The 22,053-nt window shown below is 34.6% G+C and overlaps 1 protein-coding gene across 1 annotated transcript in view; it reads left to right on the top strand.

The window, feature by feature from the left end:
* Nucleotides 1-22,053, top strand: part of PlexA (plexin A) — a 286,902-nt gene that overhangs the window by 236,592 nt on the left and 28,257 nt on the right. The window contains exons 7-10 of the mRNA XM_081761928.1: nucleotides 14,674-14,882; nucleotides 17,449-17,577; nucleotides 20,056-20,257; nucleotides 20,682-21,267. Coding sequence (XP_081618054.1) covers nucleotides 14,674-14,882; nucleotides 17,449-17,577; nucleotides 20,056-20,257; nucleotides 20,682-21,267 — 1,126 coding nt within the window. The remainder of the gene's footprint in view (nucleotides 1-14,673; nucleotides 14,883-17,448; nucleotides 17,578-20,055; nucleotides 20,258-20,681; nucleotides 21,268-22,053) is intronic.

The raw sequence follows: 22,053 nt of genomic DNA, 5'->3' as shown, positions 1-22,053 counted from the left end.
AACCTATACCTACTTAATACCTACCAAAAGCTGGGAGTTTATCATGTACCTTTGATTAAAGGGACTTTCCCAAAAAGGGTAGGAGATTCTAAATTTATGTCAAAAACAGAATAACTTGTGGGGTTCTTATTGTTACACTTTCATTGATATGAGTGTCCTAAAAGGGGAGGGGAGAAGGCTCAAATATTTTCCACAAACCTATTCTCCCCGTACGAAGAACGGGTATTTTAGCTAATTTAAAATAAAAATAAATTAACCTGAATTATTACTTCACACACAGAGAGAGCAGGTCTTAAAATTAATGTTAAAAAATAAATTATGTTATTCAATATTACGCAGTGTTTTAAAGATATATTTCTTTTTCTTCCTTTATTAAAAATATTCAAATGAAATGAAATTTCTAGTTTTATGTCTCATGTTTATGCCCTTTAGGCTAAAGGAGACAGATAACTAACGAAAATAAATTATGAAAGAATTGGTGGAATGAGAATGTAACAAACGTGAGAACCTCGAGGAAGCTTATGGACACTGTTGTATAGTCAGAGACAAAAGTTCTTTCCGTTTGTTTATTTGCGGAATAACGGCGGTATGACTGAAACGTTCAGAAAATTACCATTCTTTTTAATTTACTAAAAACTGTACTCAAAATGTCCTTCCATTCTGAAGTTATTTACGAAGCTATTTTCACGAAACTGAAATTACTTTTGTTGCTGATTGTACACCACCAACGCGCATAGCCTGGGATCAAACGAGGAACCACCTGCACCACAGATGAGCGCTCTAGCACTAAGCCATTTTGCCCCCATTTCGTTGATTAAGCTGAAACTTTCTTCCATATGTGCTTTTATTTTGAAATTTCTTCCTGAATTTAATAAAATATTCCATTATTTATTTTGATAGGATTTTAACAATGTAGTCTTGAAAAACTGTCAATTTAAAAATCAGCCTGATGTGGGTAGGGACTCTTTTTTTTTTCTATTATCGATTTGTGTCATAAGTTCTACGTAGCAGCAAAGTTGTTGACCAGTAGAGCTCGTTAAACTATTTCTTTCTTATTTCGTTTCCCTTTTTCTGTGAATGGTTCTACTTTAAAAGAAAGTTTTACTTGTTATGAACGGTGTACGCTTATCTAATTCCAGATTTTGAGAGAAAGACTTAAAATTACGGCTACGCATGAAGAAAACAAAGAAGCGGTAGTGAATTATTCCGTCGAAGTTCAGCTTCCCCTCTCTCGTCTTCCAATTCTCCCTGAAGGTTTTTCTTCCCTCCCGCGGAAGACACATTCAGTCGCCTTTTCTCTTTCCCGTATCCTTTTGATTCAGAGGATGGGAAGATTAGACATCTACGTGTAGTACTCAGTTCCTTTGCAGCAGAGTTGGCTTAAGAATTATTAAAAGAAGCAAAATAAAAGGAAAAAAATGATAGAAACAACTTTTCAGTTGCCTCCTGTCTTGAAACAAGAACTACCCAGCGTAACCTTTTTTATTTATTTTTCTGTTTCCTCTTTTTTTTTTAGTAAAAGGAGAAAAAGAAGCAAGCTTTAGAAACGTGCACTTAGACAGTTCTTAAGTTTTTGCGTTTCCTTTTCTTTTTTAAGAAAGAAACTATTTCATTACTAAATTGTGAAAATGGAAGTGACGAAAAATTTATAATAGAAATTTTCCGTCTTGGATCCCTTACGACAATACGTGATTCAAAATAAAATTTACCATTGACCAAATTCTTGTATTTTGATATATCATTTTTACAAGACAACTTATACCTTATACTCTTAACCTCTCATGAAACCTAAAATTCAATTTGTACCTGGTCCTGCCTGCTGCTCTAGTGGTTTAGCGCGCGCACTCGTGTTTGGTGCACCGGGTTTCGGGTTTGATTCCCAGTGCGAGAGCTTCGAAATGCGAACGCTTTACGGTGGTTCAGATTCCACGTCCACGTCTCTTTTATCCTCTGCGCTGAAAAGGGGATGCTAAACTCCAAGCAACTAAAAATTAAATTCAAGCTTATGCAGAATTGCTAACTAAGGATTTGTAGCTTATTTAAGAGAATGTCCTAGTAATCAATACTAGAATGTACCGAAAACTGCTCTATTATTATTCAACTTGAGTAATGCTCTGAAATTTTGTAAAAATAAATAAATAAATAAGGGGGAGGAATAGGTGCATATCACTTTTTGAGTGTACTAATCAGCATGTCTCTAACATAAAAGTCCCCTTTTCTGTTCACGTTGTTAATTTTATGGAGATTGATAAAATCTGAGTGGTCACGTTGCTAGGTTGCCAACATCCAAGGTGAATCAGACATAAAAGTCAGAATTGTGTTCTATTTTGTTTAGTTAATTTATAATTTCTCAGCCAGCGTTTTCATTTTTAAAAAAAAGCCTCACAAAACTTTCGGTTGCAACCCATTCAACTCTTCTCGTCTGACCTTCTCTTAAACTTGTCTCCAAACCATGAGTTGTTATACATTTGCCGGTGTATTTTCTGAGCAACGGCATCTGCATCACTACGAGAAAAGGTTGTTCTTTCACTCTAAACATCACATTCTCAAAGCTGAATGTTTTCCCTTTGAATAGAAAAACCTTTAGCAAAAAACACTTCTGTGATTTCTGTTGAAATTAGCCTTTGACAGCATAACCACGTGGCCGCACAGTTAATTATATTCATCTCCGTAAGTTTGAAGTTACCACACGATTTCAACAATAATTTGCGTTTATCCTGAAAGGCACATTTTTCTTGTTGTCAGAAATCAATGGCAAATTATTCGCATAAACAGGATAAGTTCAAGTTAAAGTAGCAATTATAGTAATTTGAAAATTCATCGTTTGTCCTTTTACATAAGCATTCACCGTCCTTCATCACTTGGATTATATTTGAGCTTTCAAGTAAATGAGTGGTTAGAAGATTCACTTTTTATTCACATAGTCCTGTGTGTCTGATCCCTATGAGGTTTAATTTCAATTAATCCATACAGCATAGAACATAAAACTAACTTAAAATTAACCCATATTCCATCATATACTCATAAAGATAGATATCTCCCTTTCCAATACGCCTTAGAGGAAAAATACAACACAGTAGTGAGACCTGCCATATTACACAAATCAGAATGTTGGACGACGAAGAAGACGGAGAGGAAAATAAGTTTATGTTGCGGAGATGAAAATGCTGCAATGGATGTGTAGAGTGACACGGAAGGACAGAATTAAGAATAAAGTGATCCGTGTGACAGTAAAGGGGAAACCAGTAGTAGAAAAACTGCTAGAAAGTAGACTGAAATATTTTGGGCACGTAAGAAGACGTTTTGAACACGGAGCGCACAGAGTTGATGCTACAGAAGTAAGTGGGGAAACGAGCCCGAGGTCGGCCAAAGAAGTGGGAATGGTATGTTAAGAACGATATGGCACAGTGTAGTGTCACAGTGGATATAACACAAGATAGAAACAGGTAGAGGACAGCCATCCGAAAAACCGACCCCAGTAAAAAAAAAAAAAAAAAGAAAAAAAAAGAAAGAAAAAAAAAACAAGAAGAAATGAACAAAATGTCATGAGTCGTCGCTTTTGAGAAAATAGTCTGAAAAATATAGCACTTCCAAGGGTAAATTACCCCGTCATAGATTTTTCAGCACAAATGAGTTATGCCATATTGTCAGGCTATTAAAGAAATATTTATTTATGAAATACTAACAAAATTGCGAAAGTCATTTTTGAGAAAATCTGAAAGAAAACTCACCCAGGAATAAACTGCCCTTTTTCGATTTTCCCAGAGAAATGACACACAAATGATGGGGTTGCTTCTGGAAAATTTATTTATAAAATATAAACAAAATCGTTAGAGCCGATTTCGAGAAAATCGTTATTTTTATTTTTACCCTTAAGTAAACTACCCTTATTTTCAGGGGTAGGAAGAAAATTCGAAGAGCTTCCCTGGAAGATCACATAAAAATTTTAAGTTCAAATTTTGATCCCGATACGTTGAACAGTATGATCTCTAGGATCATAAGGACGAACGGTCAGACAGATAGACATATGTCGAAAAATAAATTTTTCAGTATCCAAGGACCATGAAACGTGTAAACCTGTTGACATCTCGAAATAATTTTCTTCAGGATCATCATACTTTCTTCTATTTGTCGTCCGAAAAAAAAGATACAATTGTTGATTTTATTTACCGTGTTAGTATGTTATTCTTTAACAGTCCTACACTACAAACAACTATTCTTGAGACTTCTATTTTAGCAACGTTTACTAGTTCTTGTATAAAGTAAATATAAAGATGGAACTATGTCCAGCTCGTAGCCTCTGAACATACTCAGCTCATAGTAGTTCGTAGGAGCACCACCTGACCAGTAGGCTTTTGTTTTAATATAGCTTTTATTTTCAGTTTGTTGATGGCTGATATAGAATATTTTGAAGTACCCAAAGCAGATAATTCCACCTTTTTATGTTAGTGCTAGTGTGGACGACCGGAAAAGTTCGTATTTGACATGCCGAAGTTACTAAGCTCGAATACGAGTGTGGTTAGAAACTCTCAAAGTGTGTTTGGGATTGTATGAAGTTGAAACGTAGGTTAAGATGGTAGCGGTTAGTGAGGTGGACAGGTCAACCGCCACCCATTGATCTTGTTTTCCCTTCCGTAGTCTTAGTGCATGGAAACAACACTGAACTTACTTCGAGAAAACAAACCCAACTTGACCAAAGCACATTCATTTCCAAGAGATCAAACAGAAGTTATTCATTGTGTCAAGAACACGAACAGACTAGCTGTAAGATCTTTGTTCCAAAACACATTTGTGGTGAAACGAGGAGATAACAGAACAAGTTGTAATTTGTCATGCTTAACCGAAAAAAAAAAAAACTTTTATTCATTGTAATTTAAAGATCATTTGTGGAAATTAGAATGTTGTATTATTTCTCCAAAATTATAAAATTGGGAACTGTAAATCAAAAATGCAGTGTCATTCTGACGTGTGATTAGAGCCATGCTAAAGAGTTCAACTAACATATGTTTCCTGCAGTACTCAGTCCTTTAGTATGATGCTAATTATACGTTGAAACGACTCTGCATAAGGCCCATTGTGCTTTGCTTTTCCATTACATTTTTTGCAAGTATCAGAATTGTTTAGAAGCACTATACTCAAGATACAAAATACCATATATTAGTAATAGCAACATTAGTTGACTCAGTGACCACACCCTGATGGTTTGTTGACTACTACTCATGCACTAGTCTATGAAATAACTATTTCTCAAGTCGCATGATCACTGCTGTGAAAAATGTAGTATAAACTTAAACAATATTGATTTAATTTAACTTACTTTCTGCTTCAAGTGTGTTCGCCTGAAATATGTATTATTGAATATGAGCTAATCAACAAGGTAACCTATTGACAATTAAAATCTTAGGTAGCATTTCGTAACGACTTTAGTGCTGATATTGTAATTGAATATCTATCTAATTAAAAGAAGAAAATTTTACACAGAAAATATAAATAAGCTGATTGAACGTGAGAAATACTGATTTACAGCCTCCTGAATGATTTTCGAAATATCAACATGGACGAGGTGGCAAAATAACAGCGAGTATCGTGTATTTTTGTTATTGTTTTGGGCGCTGACAACCACGTAAAGCGGATAAAACTTCCAACAACAATCATACAATAGGTAATGAATTCAAACCCACTCTTGTCACGTTTGTAAGAGCAAGGATTATTTTTGGGGTCAAAACGAATCTCCTCGGAGGTTGATAGCCCTGGAGACTAGTTTAGGGTAACCATGGCAACATTAAGTACAGGCTGCATTATTCCTCCCCTCTATCTATATGGGAACTTGGCAAATAGTGTTGACGTCCGAGTTCTTTGCTGCGGGGTAAGTGATAACCCGTCAACCCCATTCCGAAGGTCTGAATCATTGAATGACGTAAGCAGTGACAGATGCAAGCCCTTCCCCTTCCCCTTCTCCAAGCCGCCGATATTTTCTCGTTATATCGACAGTCAATTGCTGGAGGTAGAATTGGTTAATCTCTAAACAGGTTTCGGCTGTTGCTGGTTGCTGTAATGAGAGGATACATGACCACACACTAATGAACTCCCATAATGTTTTCCTTATATTTCAGGAGGAACTTTAATTACCATCCAGTGGTCATTAGGTTACGTCAACACCGTAGCGTGATTGTTGATGGCATAAAATTTAAAGCTGCGATTAGTTGCAACTATTAATTATGTCAAATAAATGTGGTACCTATGATAAAATGCGTTTGGTGTACATTATAATAAATTGGTTTAGATGTTAATATCAGGATCTGTAGCATTTGAGAGACCGACTCAGTCACGTCAGGTATATGTAATACCTTAATATAAAAGAGCCACTTAATAAAGTATTGAATGACAAATTTGAGCTAGCGTATTAAGAGGAACGATAATGAGCGAGTTATTTCAGGTCACAAGTTGTGCAGCACCAAACACTATATGCACAGTTTATTATTATTATGATTATTATGATTTGATTATTATTATTTATTATTATTATTATTATAATGCTAGGTTAAAGAATAAAGAAGGGGGGTTCGGCATATGTTGTCATGCAGATAAGTTTCTCAAAGTAATTAAGTTGGTCATTAGTCTAAAGTATCTACTTTCGACTTTTTAAAAACCGAACTCATTATTTTTCATTGCGATTGTCACAGATGGTTATCAAAATAATGAAATCGCCCCATATATTTCAACATGTAATTTTTGTTAATAATACTAAACATTCGTTCATTGTGACTATCTTGTGTTGGGTGATAATGTGTAGTACACGAGTTGGTGTAATATGGATTCATATGCAATAAGCCAGACGTTGAGAGTTGAAAATAGGAAAAAAAAAATCGCTGATTTTCATAGAAGCAAATCTGTCTGCCAGTGTCTAAAGTGTATCAAAATCGAATACAATAGTGAGCAGACACACATCTTAATGTACAAATTCCAGTTTCATTAGGTATATCTAATTTGAATGGCTTTGTCACTTACAAAAAGACTGAAAATGCTTCTTCTCCCGAGGAGGAAAAACGTCAAGTGCAGAATATGATAAAAGTATATGTGTGTTTTCTTTGTTGAATATGCAGTTCTAATCATTGAAGAAAATCTGATCTGATTCTACTTCTCTACACTAGAATTACACTCTGTATTCTGAACAAATACATTTTAAAATTCTCATTGAATGTATGTAGAGAATAAGTATAATATTTTCAGAAGCAGTTTGAACAAGGCATCTAGTTACCTTGATGAAGTAATGAATTTGTGAATTGTAATTACAAAATGCGAAGTTTGGTTTCTCCACACTCTCCTTTCTATCAAACAAGAAGTCGCCGATATAGTAATCGGTTGGTTGAAACTAGACAAAACTTAAGCATCTTTTGGACTGCTCCGTGACCAGGTGATTAGTACATCTTTGTATTCGCGTGGCCCAGGTTCAATTCCCAATGAGGCAGATATAGTTTTAATGCCTCTCATCACCTTAATGCTGAAGCGGAACGTTGAACTTTAAGCAGGAGAGACAAATCAAATCTTTAATCTTCCATTATGACTATCGTGTGTAGCAACAACATTAAATATACTGTTTCTTTCTATCACTCTCTCTCACTCTCTGTGTGTGGGTCTCTCTCTCTCATATATATATATATATATATATATATATATATATATATATATAGTATGTAATCTGATAAATCTCGTACTGACAGATGAACTGAAGCATTCAAGTAGTAAGGATAAACTTAAAGAAAGAAAAAGAAAGAAAGAAAGAATACTAGTACGTGTAATCTGAGTTGCAATATCTAACTAATCTGAGATAGCCAGTTGTTGTGCCTATAAATATGGATTGTAGTTTAACTTCCCCTTATGAAAATAAATAATTAATTTTACGATTACTTTGATTATTTAGAGAACTTTAATAAAAGGAATTTTCAGGAAACTAACTTACGTTGCGATTGCTCTTACTACTCGAAACGCCTCAATTATTGTTTTCGTAATATAATGTTGGCAGATCATATTTTAAAGAAAGTTTGAAAATAAGTAAATAATAAATATAACACACACAACATAAATGATCATATAATATCTGTAATGAAAAATCAGCGATAAAATAATCATATCAATATGCCTTAATGTGAAACAAAACTTTTCAGTTTTTCTTTCTTTTAATCTTTGCAACAAAGAAAAAAAAAACTTTTCAATTTGAAGTTAGCCGTTACCTTTCTAAAAAAAAAAAAAAATGGTGAAAGATCTTCCCTATTCAATGTGTGTAATCAAGGAAAATCCTATCTAACGAATGATGCGAGTTTAAAGAAAAGTACCTTTTGTCAATTTTCAGCTTCGAATTGCTTCCTTTCTTCTCTCGTTTTTCCTGCTATTTTTTTTTTTCAGTTAGATCTATGCAGCGGGGAATGCGTTCATTGCTCCATGGGGAACATCTTAGGAAATGGTTTGCGTGTCAGTTCTTACGAAGGAAAATGGAGATCTCTTGATAGTGAGGTTCTATAACGAAACTCTCCTCTCCCTCTCGTTTTCTTGGCTCCTTGATTGACTTGCGCGTCTATTGATTGCATGTGACATGAAACATGGTTTAACACTCCAATGAATACTGCTATGAAAGTTCCTTTGTATAATATCATGAATGACATAAAAATACATAAAATACATTGTATTCAAAACTAGCATCATGGACAGATTTCTGCTCAAAATTCATTACCAATAGATAGTAGAAAAATTCCACAGTGCGTTTGATAATATTATCTATTTTATTTTTAATTCTACTGTTTTGTTGTGATATGTTTTGTTTGTCTTCGTTGTGTACATGGTCGTAGTACTTCATTTTCTAAGACTAAAAGTCTAGTTTATTGCTTATATTGTGACCTCGAAAATCTAAATCAAATACTTTTTGATAGAAATTCAGAACCCTACGAGTAAATGGGATTACAATTTAGATTATTTTAAGTATATTTGTTGACTTCTCAAGCTGCATAAGTGTAACTTTTTTTTTTTTAATAGCTTGTTGTTTGAGTAATGTATAATGCGAAAGTGTGTCTTTATAGTCTCATTTGTGACATGATTTATATATATAATATAAAATATACCATATCGTACTGCTAATACATATTTTCACACTCTTGTGGCTAAACATTGCAGTCCATGTTTTTCATTATTATTATTTGAAGAAAAATAATAACATGGAACAAGAAAGAAGGGAAATAAGTTTTCTTTCTATACTTTGTTCAGTCCTACTTCATGACATACTACAAATTTAACAGGCGTGACTGATGGGATAATCAGTTAGAATAGCTGTCACTTGGATTTTAGAATGACCAACATTTAGTATTGTAACAATTACAAGAACTCGTCACCGTCTTATTGCCAGTTGTTTGATAAATACGATTGTTTAAAACTTATTACCTTGAGCTTCTTCATTCCTGTTCCAGTAAATTCTTCTATGGAATTATTTCTCTTTTTCCAACCAAAATTTTCTTGTTTATCCCTTTCACTTTTCACAAGCATTTTTAACTTTATATTTAAACCGATTTATACGCTTTATGACCTTTACTCGCATTTTTTTTTAACGTCTGTCCCTCTCTCTTTTGACAAAATGGATATTAAATATGTAGGATCAATGTTAACATACCAAAACCATATTTACGAAGGAATTAGATGTCGACTAAACGCAAGGAATTCGTGTTATTATTCAGTTCAAAATCTTTTATCGTTGCGAATTCTATCGAGAAATTTGAAACTTAAAATATATAAAACAATAATCATTTCTGTTGTGCTATGTGGTTGCGAAACACGATTGCCTACTTCGTGGGAAGAATGAAGACAAAGTATTTGAGAATAAAGTCTGATATGAATGTTCGGACCTAAGAGAACGGAAATGTGGAATGGCGGAAATTTCATAACGAGGAACTAATATAATTTATATTGTTCACCAAACATTGTTAGGGTCATCAGATCTAAGAGGTTCAGGTGGGCAGGTCATATAGCTAGAATGGAAGAAAGTAGGAACGCTTTCAAAGTCTTAACTGGAAAAATGAAATCTTTGAGTTTTACGTCCCACGGTTATGCCGGTTAGGCTAAAGGAGACGGTGATGAGTGATGAATTAAATGGTGGAATGAAGAAAGTAGGAGGAAACGGGAGAACCCCGAGAATACCCACGCACACGGTGTTTGTCCACCATAAAGTTCACTTGGCGGGGGCTGGGATCGAACCCGGGACCCCAAGCACCAGAGGTGAACGCTCTACCACTGAGCCACCGCGGCCCCAGTCTTAACTGGAAGTCCAATCAGAAAACGTGCATTAGAGAGACGTAGGCGCAGATGGGAGGACAATATTAAGCTGGATCTCGCAGAAATAGGAATACAAAGTAGAAACTGGATCCAGTTGTGACTAAGCATAGAAGCCAATCGAAAGCTTTCGTGAACGCGGTTTTAGACCTCAGAGTTGCATAGGCTATAGAGTTAGTTAGTCCCTCTCTCTCTTTCTTTCTCTCTTTCCTAGATGTAGGTACACGTGCCTAGAATCCATACTGTTCATCATAACCGGACCACATTTTAAACATGAAGTCTCGAGGGAGGGGTCGAATTTTCTTCATAACTCCAAACTAAGGATAGCTGATCGGCGGAAAAAATGAAAATAAGAATTATGATTTTCTCTTAAATCACTTTAACGATTGTGTTTCATAAATCAATACTTCATTAACAATCCTTTAATCTAGAATAATAAATAAAATAATATATGCGTGTGTATCATCAGCCTTTTGATTAAAATGGGGTCGCCCAGAGCCACCAAAGTTTGTGTACAGTTAAAACTTTACATTATTTAATAGCATAGGGGCCTTCTTTTTAATTTTAGGCTCGAGGATGGGATTAGCGGGGGAGTCAAATTTATGAATACTTCTGGTTGTTTCTAAGAATGTCTTGATTGTGTGCAACCAACAATACACAATTGTTATGCGGAGTTATCTAACATGAAAGGATAAAAATGAAGGATAAAAGTATTGCTCTTCATTATTTATTTTACTCATATTGACACGGGCAGCACCGAAAGTGTTTTTCAGTCATTGACAGAAGGAACACCGAAGGAGTTATTTACTTATTTTACTCCTTTACTTGCAGACATTTAGCATAAACTTTATCCTCCCGTGCAAAGAATGAGCATTCAGCTAATATGGAATAAGTCATTTCTCTGAAAGTCCACAAGGGGTAATTTACCCTTGGGTGACTTTTTTTACTGACTATTTTCTCAAATGACTGGTAATTTGTTCATATTTCATAAATAAAAGTTCCATAAATAAATAACCTTACAATATACAATGTTATTTTTGGAGAATGCAAGAATGGGTAATTTACAGGTAGCTGAGTTTTTAACTTTCGAGGGACAATAATAGTGAAGTCTTGTTGATCCTGAAAAATATAACTTCAACGGATTTGCAAGATTCATAACTTGTACATGTCTAAGTAGCTTTCGGACGCTTTTTGTTCGTTGCTATGTACGGATGCCTAGAAGTCAGACCAAATTTATATATAGACCAAATTTCAAAACATTATTTGAAAAAAAAAAAAAAAACTTCATGCGAGTTATTTCGAGTTTTCCTTCTTACACTAAATACAAGGGTAGTTTACTTGAGAATTGAAATCAGTAACTGCGAAATTTTTGAAAATAGCTCGGACTATTAAGTCAGTTCCATTAAATAAATATTTCATTAATGATCTTAAAATACTGCAGAATTTATTTTAACTCACAGAATTTCAAAAACTTGGTTACTGATGTGGGTGTTTTATTTGGACGACTTTCTCAAAAATGGCTTTCTGGATTTAGATACTTTTGGGGGGAAAGATTTCGTTATTAAACCCAGAATACGGAATAGTTCATATCTTCCCGATGAGTTTTCTTCTCACGAAGTCCTCCGAAAATATATTCTATAGTTTTGTACAATTGTCATTAAAAAAAAAAAAAAGTCTGTCATAACTACAGCATAACATTTAAGAAATCGGAGCGAGAAAGTTTATTATGGTAGCCCATATTTGCAGAGAAATAGGTCTTCTTTTTTATATCTTGGTGAAAATTTGAACATATTATTGGAAACAGATAGGATTTGAGCTAGTTTTAAAGAAAAAGGACAATAAATATATCATCTTGTTCCCTAATACAGTACTTCCCTGTCTATGTCTTTGATGTGAAATTCATCACAACTTGCTTTCGTATTTCGTCGTTTGTCACATGTTCCCTTCTGTTTTCCCCTTGTACAGAGACCTGAAGTTCAGGATCAATAACGAAGCGAAGGCGGAAGCGCACGCTGATCAATTGCCCATCAGTTGGCTAGCAAGACCTTGGGATTTGTTTTTTTTTTTTTTTTTTTTTTTTTTTATCTATCTTCAGAATCATCTCTACCAGCTGTCAGGAGTCTGCCACTATCACTGGTTCATTTCTCTAAATCGTCGTTAAGTGGATATGTTCATTCACAAACTCTCAAGATGTGTATTATTGGGTTCAGAGAATGAATGAAGTTATTTACGAGGATAACTCAGTTGTCACGTGGCCACATTCTTAAATTCTATGAACTAGCATGGATGGACAGTATTATACTAAAGTTGATAATATTAAAATAAGGACATCTTCATCGTGTCGTTGTTTCTCAATTTGATTCTGTAAAATAGAATAGAATATGAAATCTAGAACTGTTAGAGGAAATTATTTCGTTTTGCAATAAATAATTAAACGGGATATTTATAAACCATAATGAAAGTTTGAAATGTCCCGTATCTCAGAATTTTGATTCATATCTTTCAAGCGGACTTGATATATAATATAATGTTTGTATATATGAAGCTTAATTCAAGGAACCTCTCTTCCAACGTTTTCTGAGATCCTGACAACCTTTTAAAATTTCATGAATTTATTCTGTGTTTCAAGTTAATAATATACATGCATATCTTAATGACAATATAGTCAAATGTTTTCCAAAGAAACTTGCAGATTGAACTAGTGGAGTTTAACGTACCTGTTCAGCACCGAGTCAACGGTATTAGTGTGTAGTTTAACGTGGAGTCCGAACTAATATACGTGAGTTGAACCTAGGCTATGCAAATTTGTGGTAACCAACATTGTATTCTAGAGTTTTCACGGAATTCTTCTGTCACTTTCCACTTTGTTTCACAAACGCTATCATTTTTCACTTGAGCTCTTCGCTCATTTCCTTTAGCCTAAAGAGATTGTGAGACACGATCTTATATCATGTGTGGGGGTGGGGGGCTTCAGCTTCTTATTCAATACGTTGTACATGTTTACTCTTGATTCTTATGTACTTCAAATTAGGTTCATATTGGACCTCTAATTTCCAGTGCTTATATTTGTTCAGGTTGCCGTCGTTCTAAATGAAATTGAAAGAAAAGTTCTTTCCTGAGAAGAAAGATTAAAATTCTGTTAAGAACTATGTATGTTATGTACTATCTCGTGTGTGTATATATATGTGAATTTGTGTGCGTGTTTGTACCAAAAAGAGTGTCTCTCTTGTTACATAACGAAAAGTTTTGAAGTGACGACTGCGATGTAAGATTTCACGACTTGGTGAACTTTGAGAATGAATACTTATCAAGTATTGATAAATTTGAATAAACGCACATTCCAATCATATATTCTTAGGATATTATTTGAATATATAACGAAAATCTTCAGATAAACAATTAAGGCATCTTTTGAAGCAAAAGGTTATGTCACAAACCATTTAAAAATGAGTTGAAGTAGTTTTAAATCACTTTGTGAATATGTGGTAGTTACTGGGCGATCCACTTCAGCGTGGCAAGGTACTGTTAAGTCCTTTAAAAGCATTTCTCACATGTCATGTCCACCATTCAGCGTTAAGTTTCCGTACGAGATAGGGGAGTGCAATACCATGCATTTTCAGATTTTAGAGGGTTTAGCATAGTTCAGTTTTTCAGTGGATGCCTAAATTATTTGGGTAATTTAAGAATATTAACACTGAGACTGCATCTTTATGTATATTTCAATTTGGATCAGGGAATTGTGATACCTCTAAATTTTGTCACATTCTAGTGTTAACCTGACATCTCGTTAGTTTATCTACGATCATCTTGTTGATTTATGATTAACTGTATTTCTTCACTTTAAAATTTATTTATTCTCACATTGGTAAAATTGTTTCTCGTGCGTGTAAGGAATGTACGTAAGTAATCTATTATATAAAAGAGAACGCACAAATCCTTTGTTAGCTCATCACGCTAATACGGCTGAACCAATTTCTTTCATTTTTGGGGGGTTATTAGGATTTGGACCCTAGATGGTTTTTATCATATCACTTTAATTTTTAATTACCAGTGTCTTGAGATAATTGACCATTCAAGTGGTTATAACGTACAAATCCTTTGTTAGTTCATCATAGGTATAAAAATAAACGTATTTATATGCAACCCGCATGACCGTGTCACTCGGCGGGTTAACATAAATGACAGGCGCTATAATGTTAACATTTACTGCAATTTGAAAGCGAAAAAGTAAAAATTATCTAAGTAACAAAGTTTATTGCGTTCCGGGGTGACCGCAGCGAAGCGGGGTGAACGCTGCTAGTATATAATATAGTATAATATGTATGACACTTGATATGCACTAATTTTATAATTTCTTTCCAGATCACTTCACTGCTAAACTTTCGGTACGGACTACATCGGTGCCCGACTTCGTAACAGCTAATTTTACGTTTTTCGACTGCAATACATATGGTTCCTGTACTCAGTGTGTTTCGTCGTTGTTTCCCTGTGATTGGTGTGTTGATGGACATCGGTGTACGCATGATACAGCCGAGAATTGTCGGAACGACATTCTTGTAACAGGAGTCAGTGTAAGTGATTTATATTTGAACAAATTTCATGTGTTACCATACTTGCTATTGTAAAAAAAAAAATAAAATAAAATAAATAAATAAATAAAATAATAAAATATATATATATATATATATATATATATATATATATATATATATATATATATATATATATATATATATATATATATAAAATAATAAAAAAAAACTCTATACGGAAGGATCTACCTACGATTAATTACTCCTATACACAAAATAAATCTTAATATGTCAGCATGTAGTACATATAGATTATTAGTAGCTTAGAACAAATAAATTCCAGTCTAAGCATACGAAAATCAAAATAAAAGCTACATACAAGACAATAATAAACAACCAGACTGAAGGAAGTAAATATAAATACTTAGCTGTCGAAGCTTAACGGCTCGTCATCAAATTATATAAAAGAGTAAAGGAAAGAAAGAGAACAAACGAAAAAATTTGGTCGTAAACCATTGTCTTGGAAACTATATTCAACTACTTGACTACCCCGAAGACTTTTAATAAGCGCTGTGTAAGTTTCATATAGCACTGTATATTACAGTACATGGTTCAACGAGTAAAAATGTTCGAGCTTCATTTTTCGGAATTTCATTATTTTTATCATAAACATTTCACAATGGAAACTGCTACATTTGTCATCAAACTTTAAAAAATAATGCAAGTCTAAGACTGTGACTACCGTACACAATTGGTTCTTGTCGGAAGATATTAGTAAGAGAAATTTCATAACTGATAGTTCACTTTTTGTTCTACAAATTCCACAACCAAAGTTTTCTGTCGAAGGAAAATTTTATTGCTAATAGCTATTTGATGACCCTTTAACGACTACAATATTATCCTTCTGAATGAAGCTCAAAATAGTTTGTTTTATTTTTATATACGTGGGTATTTTTCTAAACGTGGAGTGGAAAGAAGCATTGAAGCATTTGTATGCATAAATTTAATATCTCTCAAATTTATGTATGCAAAAAAAAAAAAAAACTTGATTTGAATAAGATGTAGATACAGTGTATAGGATTACTATAAAAGTGTGTGTTGTGTTTGTTCTATGTGAAGCTGGGTAGTTCCAATGTTTCCACGTTATTGGTGGAAAATTGTTAAAGGATTTGTCTAGAGTCCGGGCAATTGCTAATCTCTCTATATATAAAATGTGATATAAATACGTTTGCCGTCTAACTCCTTCTAAACTGCTGGACCGATTTTGATTATTTTTGGTACATGAATGAACCACTTCTAACTTAGGTTTATATTTCATTAGTTTCCCGAAATGATATATGCGAAGGGGAAGGGAGAGATGTTTAAATATTTAAGTCAAAAATGCAGTATCTCATTTCATGATTTTAGTACATGAATGGATTATGATCTAATTTAGATTTTTATCACATTACTGGTATTGGGAGGAAGGGGTGGGGTAGAAAGGGTTTGTCACGTTAAAATAATCGAATATGACTGATATTAGTGTCTAATCCGTAGTTTTTGGGGTCGCTGAGATAAACATTAACACTCTAGGTGTCATTTAATGTTTTGTGTTCGAGTTGATGAGACGTGGACCTACCGTTTAACATGGAATCCGAACCACATGAGTTTCCGGGAATTGAACCCGGGTCTTCCGCGCCAAAGGAGTGTACGCAGTTCACATGAGCACTCCATTCTACTTAAGTCCACATTCATCCCCTATCGGGGTAAAGAGTGGGAAGGGATGACATTACGGATTGTTATCATTACATTTTCATTGAAATGCGTATCCTAAAGGGGTTCAAATAATTTTCATAAATCTAATCTGTACGTACGAAGAATGTGCGTTTCAGCTAGCATGGCTCTATGATACAAAGCGTATGAACATACAACGAATCTTTTTTGTGTAGGGCGAAGGGAGGCTGATGTAGAAGATTGTCAATAGAAATTGCTAACAGGAGTAATTTACAAATCATGACATGTTGAATAAGTAGATATCGGTCAAAAATGTGTGTGCTAATGAGTGGAACAGGGACCTACCTTTCTCAAAGCTTACAAGCTTTTAGTGCTTTAGTCTAAAATATTATAAAACAGAATTACCAGAACAATAGTGAATACAGGTACCATTTCCGTTGTAGTTTTATGATCCATTATAATTATAAAGGTTTAAAAACTTTTATCAGTTATACACTAGTATTACATGGCTAGTGCTTATTGTGAAACAAACCCCACATGATTATTTTACCTTTATTTTTTCCTTGTACGATCAAATACAGTAAAGCCTCTTAAGTTTACCATCACTCTAACTTGGCTGTTAGTTTAATTTGACACATATTTGTGCGCCATTGTAAATATGGTAAAATATTCTGTAAATTGCCAGTATTCTGTAATATGGTAAATTATTCTGTAAAATATTGTGTTACTTAGATATTTTGTGTACGATCAAAAATGGTCAACTTAGACAAGATTCTTTACTTCACTTTAATATAATCACTATTTAGAAATTGTTTTGTTTTAAGGATATGCCTACATTTTAAAATCATAATTAAACAAGCTTTTACTAAATTGCAAAATTTGTAATTTACAGAGAATTGGTCCAAGCTATAGAAGCGGTCCAGGTTTTTGTCCAACAATAAATGCAACTGGAGGCTCGACCGAAATTCTTGTATCATCAGGAACGAAGAAAATCATTCGTGTTAAAGTTCACATCATTGGTGTAAGTATTCACTGGATCTTGAGCTTTTTTTTTTTTTTTCTTGCTTTCAGAAGAAAACTGGCTACTTTGTTCTGATTATTTAAGTCTTACGTTGTAAATACCTTTAATACTATCAGTTACATATGATGTCGAATTTTTGTTATACATTACGTGATATTATCATTAAAAGACGAAGAATCAAATGTAGGACAAGGGGGGAGTGGAGGATACATATAGTAAAGGGATAATCATAATTTAACTAAACTATATATCTACGGTGTCTCTCCACTTTCTTCCCGGTGTGAGTTAGAATTTCCTTACATTTCTTCAGTTTGTCTATCTTGTGCAGTCAGTTCACAAGTAATTTTTCTTCTGTAGAAATCGTATTAACATACAGTTGGATATTATAAAATGCAATACCAAGAAGAGGACATTATATTTACCTCATATTCACAGAATATATAGACAATGAAAAGGTAGTTAAATGATTAGCAATGCAGCACCACAACGCATTATATGTGCTGACCACGCTCACTGAAAACTGCAACCAGAGGCAGACTAGAGAATATAAGTTCAGTAGCAGGAAGTGTTGACGTGAGTCAGTGTGACGTTGAGTGCATCCGGACTGGGGTATCGAATGCAGTACCAATTCCACTAGGTTACCGCCTTCGATCGTGGCAGAATTGTGGCATATCATGACTACGGATTATTCAGCGACATTGGTGCTCTTGTTCGATAGAATGAAGCCACAGTAATGTAGAACGGAATTGGTGGCTTTAGTAAGGTAATACATAACGCCGTGCAGGATCTCAGGTGCCGCGTCATACCACGGGTCCAGAGGAGCAACTTCTTATGCTTATGGCTCTAGCAGATTGAACAGCCACATCGTGGACACTGGCTTACAGATTCAGGGTGATTGTGCAGTGGCCAATATCGCCACAAAAAGTTCAACTTCCTCTGGTGAGGCAGGACATATTTGCATGGTGCGTGTTGCTGCGGCTCCCTTCGTCTCTACAGCATAGACGTGTGAGGCTGCAATGGTGTAGCAAATATAGTGCATGGACTGAAGAACGACACAATATTCTCTTGGACACATCAATGTTTGGTGGTATCGCGGCAACAGGCTGGGCAACGCGCACATTCTGCATCTTCACACTGGTTTGGCATCTGACATTATGTGTGGGATACCATTGGACTCCGATCTCGCGCGCGTCTAAAATCCATTGAGAGGCGTTTTGATGAATCAATGGTACATCAATGACGTGTTGGACCCGGTTGTGGTTCCTTTAATGCAGATCTTGCATGGAACCACTTTCAAATAGGATACTGTGTTATGGCATGTAGAACGTAACGTCCTAAGCTTCCTAGATTGAAACCATGTTCTACTACTACCTTCACCGACAAGTTTACCTGATCTCTCGCCGATTGAACATGTCTGACCCACGATTTAACAATCCTTCTACCTCAGCCAGCTACATATGTTGAGCTTTGACATGTTGCAAATCTGGCTTGCTATGTTCAGGATTACATCCAAAGTCTCATTCTTTCTATCCCGTGTATGTTGTAGTCGTTCTGGACACGATGGATTGTTGACTTGTGGTCTTTTCGTTAAGCTCTGCCACACGCCCGACAAAGCAGTTGCGTCCGACATTGTGCATTTAGACCTGTTTCGTACATTAGGGACTGCTGTCTTTTCTTGTGTTGCATTTTTTTTAATGTCAGTGATGTAATTTTCTTTATTTACCGAGTAGTTGCAAATTGTAGGTAACACTTCATTACCTGCATAATCGAGTGACTAATCCAACATAGTATAACTGCTAGTGTGTATAGGTAATGTATGCTTCACCATATATATTATTATACTTTTAAGTCATATAGTTGGAACAAAACTAATGTTGAAGCGGACAACACTAAAGATAGCACACTATAAGTACTTTTGCTATAAATGCTTATAATGATAAGTTATCATATAGGAAAGGAAAGGCTTAGGAATAATAAATTTAGTTTATGAATTCAATATGGTGGCTACTTGGATGTTGTACAAGTACTTTAGTCTTTTACTTCTTACTTTTTTTGTGTAACGAAGAGTTTAGTGAAATAATTTTATAGTGTATCTTTACTGTTGTGTGATATTTACTTTACTATTTCCTGAGTAGCAATTTTTAAATATAAACTCTATTAAATGTGTAGGTATGTTTCCAAATTTGTAAGTTTTATACTCGTACTCAGTATCAGCCTTTTTAAATAAACATGCTGCAGGTAAGATAAAAGTGACAAATATTGCGCAACTTTTGAAATTCATTGTACATGTACATGGTAAAAGTGAAGCTTATTTGTACTGTCTAGTATTTCAAAATAGTTACAGATGTTACCGTTGTAGAACTCTTGAAATTAGGCAGAACTGAGTTTTTATAATCTAGATATTTTATAAAACAGCCGTAATTAATATTGTATAATTGCCAATATTCCTTTTCATGTATTTTCTTTCTTTCCTTGCAGCAATTTATTATACAAACACGCTTCGTATGCCAGTTCAACATTGAAGGCCGCGTTACAAGTGTAAGTGCACAGCTTCTTGGGGACACGATCTATTGTGAACAGATGGATTTTTCGTATTCCTCACCAGCACCAAATATTACCGCCACGTTTGCTGTGATATGGGGTGGTTCTAAGCCGTTAGACAATCCCGATAATATTCATGGTAAGTAAATGCACGGAAAGTTTTCGTACGAGTTAGGTGGTTTTGTTGCATAACAAGCAGAAATTAAAGCACATTTTATATATTACCGAAAACGAAAAGATAGCTGCAAATGCCACGCTGTGATATATTTTTTTTTTTATCTATAAATTTATTTATCCAGTTGTTACCAATATATTTTTTTAAGTGCTGAGAAAATTAATTTCTTTTAGTATCGTTATGTTTCTCTATAATCAGCCTAATGTTTGAGTGGTTTAAGAAAATTAGTACTTAAAAAGTACTGTAACAAGTAAAGAAAATGTCAAGCTGCTGAGTATGTAATATAATTTCTACATGTAGATTTAGTTTAAAATGATGCATATTCGCAGTTTTTTTTCTTTTCTTTTCTTTTTTTAAAGAAATAATAAATTTTATTTTTTCTTTTCAGTTGTGATTTATCGTTGTAAAGGCATGGCCGATAACTGTGGAATGTGTTTAGCCCTAGCCGAGAAATATGGATGTGGATGGTGCCAGAGCTCAGATCGGTGTGAAGTGAAAGAGCAATGTGATAAAGGATCTGAAGGATCTGTCTGGTTAAACAGGAATCAGACTTGTCCCAATCCAAAAATTCATGAGTTTGAACCAACTTTGGGACCTTGGGAAGGTGGTACAAATATTACTATTCGAGGAATCAATCTAGGGAAAACGTTTAGTGACATTTATGGTGGTGTGAGAGTGGCCGGCATTCAGTGTGAACCGTACGAACATCTGTATATTAAAACGAAACAAATAGTATGTCGTGTTGACGGACCAGGTACGAACGAACCTCGGAAAGGTCCAGTTATTGTAAGTGTGGAAGATTTTCGAGGAGAATCTGATCAGAAATACGAGTTTGTAGATCCTGTGATAGAATCAATATATCCAAAGTTCGGTCCACAATCAGGTGGAACAACTTTGACCATAACAGGAAAATACATGAATGCTGGTAGTTGCATCCAGGCGTTTATAGACGATTTACCATGCAAAATTAAAAGGTAAGTTAAATTCCATTCAGTATATGTCTGAGTGAATCTATAGAGGGAGCAGACAGCAACTTCTTATTTTCAAAGATTTCTAACCTCCTAAAAATATACAAATTTAAACAACATACTTTTTTTTTTAACATGTTCGTCTCAATATATTTTCGAAAGTTACATCTTGATGTGACCCGCAGAATTTCCAACACACTATCCTGAACGTACAGTTAAATTCTGTTTTGTTTCTGCGGAAATTTGCAATTTACTCTGGCTATGACTTTATGAATCTTGTCTTCATATTCATCAAGAGTTGGAGATTTATTGTGATGTACTTGATCCTTTTCTTATTCTAACAAAAGTAATCGCAAGATGCAGGTCATTCTGTGGACCCTCGTCTGTTTATCAAATATTATGGAAAATGCTCATTAAACCAATTTTTAATAGGCCCGGTTAAATGCGGAAGCACCCTCTTGTATTAATAAGAAATCAAACATGTCTTCTGATGCAAAAACTCTTGCCCGCACCAGCATAATATTTTCAACTAAAGTTCTGCGTTCACTGCATTTCGCAGCACGTTCGAGTCCAAGAACATAAGATGTTATACCGCACCAGACTGACTTTCGGCTTATTTTGTATCCTTTCAATCGTTTCTAGGGGATCTTTTTTTTTGCTCACTAGTGACTATTAAATCTGTAAATGAATCCCCTTCATGAAACACAACTTCATCGCTCCAAAGAATATTGGCAAGCTGGTAGGTATGCTATACACAAGTATTCCATATAAGCATTATTTGACACAGTTCCA

Source organism: Thermobia domestica, chromosome 6, assembly GCF_964235325.1.
Source record: "Thermobia domestica chromosome 6, izTheDome1.hap1.1, whole genome shotgun sequence".
NCBI lineage: Eukaryota > Metazoa > Arthropoda > Insecta > Zygentoma > Lepismatidae > Thermobia > Thermobia domestica.
This window is presented reverse-complemented; position numbering and strand designations above follow the sequence as displayed.